Below are 7,492 nucleotides of genomic sequence, written 5' to 3'. Positions count from 1 at the left end.
ATAGCTAAACATTGCCTAAAGGCTGAAAACTGCAGTAAATACAGTGGGATTGTCAGTATCTGAGGAATAACAAGCTCTCTGTCTCCCAGGTGAGTTTTTACCCACTTGAGCTCAGATTCCTCGATGAAGCCGCTGTTGTCCTCGTCAAGGATCTGGAACACGTCTCGCACCTCCTTGGGTGTCTTTGAGGACAAACCACACAGCTGGAAGAACTTCTTATGGCAGAACGATTCTGGAGCTGCTCAAAGACGCACACACACACGCACACACGTAAAGCAAACACAGAGAGTTTGTCATGACCCTGACAGTCACCTGGTTGGTCGCGGTTGTGAGGATTAAACCAGCATGTGGCTGTGTTCTTGTTTTTCATTTTTAAAAGCCCACAGACGTGTCCGGTGCCGCAAACGGAATGAATCTTTTCAGACTCTGATATAAAACAAAGTGTGGAGAGGATTAAACTCTTATATGATGGGAAGTGTGTTTAAGATATGCATAGCACTGAGGCATCACATTTTGAAGTATTTATTATTTTATTGATTTAATCTTACAAGACTTTTGATCTTGTTGGGAAAATCAAGCTGAATTACTGACTGAACAATTATTAATTGTCTGAATTTAATAGGATGGTGTATTTTCAAGACGAGGTACCTTCACAGTCCTTGACTGCATTTTCAATGGCCTCTGCTGAAAGAATGGAGGTGAGTGACATGTTGGTCCTGTAACATACAAAAGAAAATAATAAATTATGAGCATGACCACACAAAACATTATATATATATATATTTTTTTTTTCATTTTTGTCTACGTCATGCTTTATGTGTTTCCTCTGGATCTAATTTTGTGTCACAGTGTTTTAACCTCTCAGCTGTATTTAGGTTGACATCAGGATCCCATAAAGTATCCACATAGACCTGTTTACATCTGAACATACTTTTGAAAAATATATTTTAAATATGTATTTTATCTGTTTTAAAACTGTAATCAAATCTTTTGCATTTATGCTTGCTTTGTGGGCTTCCTCATTAACTTGCCACACTTTAAGTCTCAGATAGAAAACTTTTTAAACTAATTTGAATGATGTACCAAACTTAATACACTCTTTGATAACTAGGATTAGTTGGAATGTCTGTATGATTGAAATGAAATTACTCTTCTTAAAATGGCTCAAGATGACATTTGTTGTGAATTACTGCTACATAAATAAACTGAATTAAATTAAAATCAATTCAGTAAAATTCAATTAATGATTTGCAGAGGTTATAGGTTGAACTAAATACTAATAAATTTTACACTAAAACACATAATGTTTTTCATGTAAAATGTGGACTTAAAAAACATTATGTCACCTTTAAAATGGTAAAAATGATGTCGCTCAGTTCTGACAACATGATGGGTTTTTTTTTTAGTAAGCTCATCCGTCCTCCACATGAAGCACATATAATGCACTAAAACAGGCTTGGACCATGATGGAGGTTCCTAGTTATTGGATGCCTAATGCATAAAATGTATCAACAATAATTTGTGTTAAATGTATGTAGCAGCAGTCAACTTACTGAAAAACAAACATTTCTAAGTAACTTTACAGTTTTAACAGCAGCTTTTATATAATCAGCAGTCAGCCTAACCTACTCTGCTGTTAACTACCATGTTATTACATTAATTCAATTCATTTGCATGTTGACAAAGAAGTCTAGGTAAAGCTTTAGATATGAAGTAAGTTCAGCTGAAGCTGCTGAGAATAAATGTCATGCTGCATCTGACCAACTTCCTGTGCAGCTGTGGGACTCACCACTGTTGACTCGTTCGCTTCAGTCCAACTCCAGAGCAGCAGCAGCAGCAGCAGCAGGAGCAGCAGGAACAGCAGTAGTTAAAACTCTGTGGTTCCTGCTGACAGTTGTCTTATATATTCCAGTCACAATGCTCAGAAGGTGCTTGAGTTTCTAATGGATCCGGGGATCAAATTCTCCTGCAGTCACAGCAGCCTGCTTCTCGGATTCCCGAGTGTCTCACCTGTCTTATTAACCTTTCCTGTTTATATCCAGTGTTCAGCTCTGCCTTTGCCCTGCATTCCCTTAACTCTACTGGGTGGATTTTATCCAATCAACTTTTTTTGGTCTCTGTATCTCCCCTCCCTTTTGTTGCCTGTCCATCCTCCCTCTGTTTAGGTGCATCTAGAACCTTTAGCAAATAATCTCCTAAATGTGGAGAGATCAGTGGGGCAAAAAGTGGGGATGCAGCGCATGCAACGCATAGGGGCGCTGAGGGGGTGTCAAAACCCCATCTGGAGGGGGCGGCGCCCAGATGATGCCTTCACATACACTTCACCACGCCCTTACGCTCCTTCACCTCGCGCACATGTAAATGTAAAGCGAGTTTTACCTTTCACGTGTCTTCGTCTCGGGGTGGGCGGTAAACATACGATCGCTCATACGGATAGAGCGACCGTACGTTTTCTACGCTCCTTCACCCTTACGTATCTTCCTTGGGGGCGCCGATTTATGTTTTCGCATCTACCTGAATAATATGTAGTTGCGCCCCTGGGAGAGATACAGGCTAGATATTCAATGTTGAATATTAGATCCTGTTTGTGACATTACATTGGTTATTTACAAACAAGGCAGGAAAGTGAAAACTACATTACCTGTTTACCAAATGTCAACCATTTTAAGAAATGTTCTTCATTTAGCAGACCCTGTAATAACTGTGATACATTTCCCTTTTTAAAAGACTTACAATATTGATTCAGTATAGTAGGGATTTCAGCTAATTCTTTAATAAAAAATTAAAAGTGTAAATGCAGGAATTATAGTACAATAGAGAGGGAGAGGGGTCAAAGTTTTCACAAGCCCTGTCATCAGTTCTGTTTCAGGTACAAATGTTTTTCCTGTTTTTAGTTTCCGGCTAGAGACACAAAAAGAAGCAAGAAAATGAATAAAATCACACTTTACTCTCACTTTATAGTTGGTCTTCATGTCAAAGTGTGGTGTGTGTTTTGGTCAGATTTTATCACTGACAATTTTTACAACAAACACTCCAGGTCTACTGTTTGTGGAACAAAGAAGGAAGAAATAAAAAATCTCATGAAAATCTTTAAAGCCTTAGTTTTGGGTTTGGTGAAGGATCTGTAATGCTGTGGGACTGTTTCATTTTCTGGTGAGAATTTAAGATTTCACAAGATCCCTGGAAAACTGAAATCGATTGATCTCTGTCAGAAATGTGTCATTACTGAGTTGTTTAACAGGATGACAACTGGAAACATGGCAACGCTGAAGTTTTTACAAGTATTACTAGCTTGGATGCCAATAATCAAAGCTTTGCTAAAATAAATGTTAGATTTCTCTAAGGTTGCATGAGATTTTGCTACTAAAATAAAAGATCGTAACATCTTTTACCTGGCTGCTGTGAAGTGAGTCGGCTGTGTGTAGAAGCCTTGTATGACCCTGTGTCCTGGTGTGCTCCCGTATTAGTATTCTCCGTAAATTTCCATGCCATCATCCTATAAATCCCACAAATCTTTACATTTTCCAGACATATAATGCTATTTTATAGCACAATCAAGTAAAATATTTAACCTTCAGTTATTACACAAATGCTATATTTCAAACATGACTTAAAAGGAATTTCACTTTGTAATTTAGCACCTTGAGATCAGGCCTCTGTCTTTTTTTGTCTCTTTTTCTGCCTTTTCTGAAACTCCTCCTTCAGGAAATCATCAAAACATGGCTCCTCTATCAACCCTTTAACAACATTTTTACCAGCGTTGCTCCTATAATGAGATCAGTAGATTCAATTCAATTCAAAAATACTTCATTAATCCAAACCAAAAGGGAAATTAAATAAGAAATGTGCAGATTCACTAGGTGTTTGCTAATTGCTGCTTGCTAGTCTGAAGGAGCTGAGTGGGGGAGCTGTTTGATAGAGCTGCTTTGAGGAGGAGCTGGGTCTTGAAGGCGGGGCTAGTTCCACCCAGGGGATTACACAGCTGAATGGTTGCCATGGAGATTAAAGACTTTCTCAAACATGGATGAAAGAGTTAAAGCAACACTCCAGGTAATTTTTTGATGAGGGAATAACTTTGTAACATGATGTAAAGCTCAAAAAAAGTGGATTTTATATGATACTGCCCCTTTAACTTTCTGATACTGAAGGTGGCCTGCATATTTAAATGCTGCTTCAGTGGGAAAAGTCAGATCACAACTGCTCCAGAACAAGCAAACATATTTAAAATATTGAAATTGTGTTTTCATAATTTAAGAAATGACATTATATTTAAACGCTAGTGTATGTTCAGAAAGTAGAATGGGATCTAAGATGCTTTCATGCCAAAGTCTGGCCACTTAAACTGATGACCTTGTTGCCTGCCAGAGGAAACTTGTCAACCCATCTGACGCTCCACCGTCCCTGGAGACTGCAGTCAGCAGTAATGCAGTGATGGCAACAGCGGAGAGGAACAAAACTGCTTTTCTAATGAGAATCATGGGAATAAATCCTGCTTCCTCCACTCCACCTCCAACTTTTGTTATTACATTCAGAATGAATTCTTTTTGAATCTGTTTCCTACGGTGGCCGACAGGTGCAAATGTGCAGCAACAGAGAAAACATGCAAACAAAAAAAGAGACGCAAACAAATTAAATGCAGCAAACAAGAGATGACGCAAACAAAATGAAGCAAACAAAAAAGAGACACAAACAAAAAGCAAATGAAGCAAACAAAAAAGAGACACAAACAAAAAAGATTACAACCACAAATGAAATGCAGCAAACAAAAGAAAAGATGCAAACAAAAAGTACTGAAAACGGAAGTGCTCCAGACCACTAGAGGGAGTCGAACAAAAACAGCTGTGTCCAAATTTAGGGTCTGCATCCTTTAAAACGGGTGTTCAGAAAAGCAGCAATGGCGGCAAAATAATTTGTGCTGTGTTACACTTAAAATTACTCAAAATGATTTTTTTCAAAGTTTTTAGGCGAGATTGTAGATGTATAGATCTGAAATATCTGCTCAGTTCACCAGTAACTCACTTAATTACAATATTGCTCCGACGTTTTCGGAGATGTCTGCTCCCGCTGCATTAACAGCCAGCTCCCCTCGCCAGCTGTCAGCTGGCCGGGCGCCCCAGGTTCGGTACACCGAACCTGGGGCGGTGTCTCGGTTGCTAAGCAACATAACGCCGAGATGGAGGCTAGGCAGCTAGCCGAAGGCTACAGCTTCTCTCTTCTGGTCGTCCATATTCGTGGCCTTCGAAGGACCCGTCTTCCGTAGACCGGGCCGTTTCTCACATAGACATAATAAAAGGACAGACGCCTAATGGACAGCTCTCATCTTATCAATACATATTTATATAAACATAAACATAAACAATGATTAATACTGAATAATATTAGGCTATACATGTTTATACACACACACACACACACAGGTTTTTTTTTTTCATGTTTTCCAGCCGACGAGTTCTAGGTTAAGAGTGACTGGGTCCAAAATCCGATGCGAGATTCATCCGTGCTGTGCAGTGAATCTGTCCATTTCTCCCTTCTTCCTCACATCGTGTCTTTAGGAAACCTTCAAAACAAAAACGGGAGATTTGGGAGGTATATTACCTCCCAAATCTGTGAAATAAATAAATAATAGCCATTGCCACTTGTGTAAACTTTGCTGGTGAATGTTATAACATGTAATGTTAGGATTTTTGTAATATATATTATATTGTTTCATTTCTATAGTAGGCTCTTGTATCAGATAATCTAAATCAATGTTAGAGAATAAACTTTTTAAAATAATCTCGGTTAGCTTTCAGAGCGGGGGCTGAACACCAAGCACTGTGTCGCTATACCAGCTAGTATTAGCTGGTATTTCGCCGGTGGACATAAATACAGTAAAGTAATATTCTAATCACAAAATATACACAATATTATGTCCATCTTACTTGCGAAAAGTTGTCTGTTGAGCCCTCACGTCAAAAGTCCGTCGATCTGATCAACAATATCCCGCAGTGATGAGGCATCTTCTGCTGTTTTGGTCGAGCAAAGCAGGAGGGTCTTTTGTTTGCGTCTCTTTTTTTGTTTGCTGCATTTCATTTGCTGTTTTTGTTTGTGTCTCTTCTTTTTGTTTGCTTCATTTGCTTTTTGTTTGCGTCTCTTTTTTTGTTTGCTTCATTTGCTTTTTGTTTACGTCTCTTTTTTGTTTGCTTCATTTGCTTTTTGTTTGCGTCTCTTCTTTTGTTTGCTGCATTTTATTTGTTTGCGTCTCTTTTTTGTTTGCATGTTTTCTCTGTTGCTGCGCATTTGCACCTGTCGGCCACCATAGTTTCCTAAATCTTACACCTAATAATCCGATACACAAAATAAAGATGACTAAATGTGTACATTTTTAGTCATTATATTTAATTTTGGAAAACACACACACACACACACACACACACACACACACACACACACACAAACCCAAACAAAACTACCAACTTAAAATATAGGTGACTTACTAGCACCCTCTTGTGGCTATTTTACATTAACGCAGAGCTTGTCCACACTTCTGATAAAGAATTGAAGTTCTAAAGTAAGGTATGTCCTGACATTGTATTCCTGATACTAGGGGACTTAGAATGACTGTGTAGAGCAGACCTTGACACTTCCTCATAACTTTATGACAGAGAGAGATTATGTGTCACTCTCAAAGGGTTCTCTGTGTTCCCAGTTCAAATCTAATTTGCTCATCCTCTTTGTGCCTCATGGAAGAACAAATATGATTGTTATGTCTTACATGGCACACAGTGTATCTATCTTTAGCGATTCTGGGTATGGCTTGATATGCTTTATATACTGTTCCTATGATTTCATAATGTTTAAGATGATTGATTACAAATCTACAAATTCATTCCTTCATTTAAGGGAATTTATATTAACAGATCTGTGGATTGTGAGCAGGGCTGGTCCAAGCCTTTTAGGGGCCCTAAGCAGATTCTCATGTGGGGTCCTTCAAACCAACATGTCATCACCAGATGCTCCATCATTCCTAATTTGCTCCACTTGTGAAAAATATCTACAATCATTATCATTGTTTGTAATTAGCTTGTATCATACCGCTGTTATGACTGCTATGATTTTAATCTTACAGGAGTTGCAAACCTCCCAAAACTATTGGATTTTGAAGTGCTGAGTGTTTTTTAAGCAGGCCATATTATTTTAGTAATTTGAAATTAACACTAATAATCACTAAATTTGCAATAAACAAGTTTGATGTCTTATATTTCTCTAATAGTAGAAGCAGCCAAAAGCAGGAAAAGATTAACAATTATTTGTGTGGCAGCAACTATAAAAATAATAGAATTGTTTTCCCATGTGTAATACTTTGTATTATTCAATGTTATTTTAAATATAAATATTTTTTATCAGCTGGAGATAGGCACCAGCAACCCTCCCGACCCCAGTAAGGGACAAGGATGGATGGATGGATGGATGGATGGATGGATGGATGGATGGATGGATGGATGGATGGATG

At 38.3% G+C, this 7,492-nt stretch overlaps 1 protein-coding gene across 1 annotated transcript in view; it reads right to left on the bottom strand.

The window, feature by feature from the left end:
* Positions 1-2,126, bottom strand: part of pvalb9 (parvalbumin 9) — a 4,748-nt gene extending 2,622 nt beyond the window's left edge. The window contains exons 1-3 of the mRNA XM_007558834.2: positions 1,790-2,126; positions 649-716; positions 106-238 (exon numbers count right to left, since the gene is read on the bottom strand). Coding sequence (XP_007558896.1) covers positions 106-238; positions 649-709 — 194 coding nt within the window. The 5' untranslated portion in view covers positions 710-716; positions 1,790-2,126. The remainder of the gene's footprint in view (positions 1-105; positions 239-648; positions 717-1,789) is intronic.
* Positions 2,127-7,492: the final 5,366 nt, after the last annotated feature.

This window comes from Poecilia formosa, unplaced genomic scaffold (assembly GCF_000485575.1).
Source record: "Poecilia formosa unplaced genomic scaffold, Poecilia_formosa-5.1.2 Scaffold4, whole genome shotgun sequence".
Lineage (NCBI taxonomy): Eukaryota > Metazoa > Chordata > Actinopteri > Cyprinodontiformes > Poeciliidae > Poecilia > Poecilia formosa.
The sequence above is the reverse complement of the archived record's forward strand: the minus strand, read 5'-3'. Positions and strand labels throughout refer to the sequence as shown.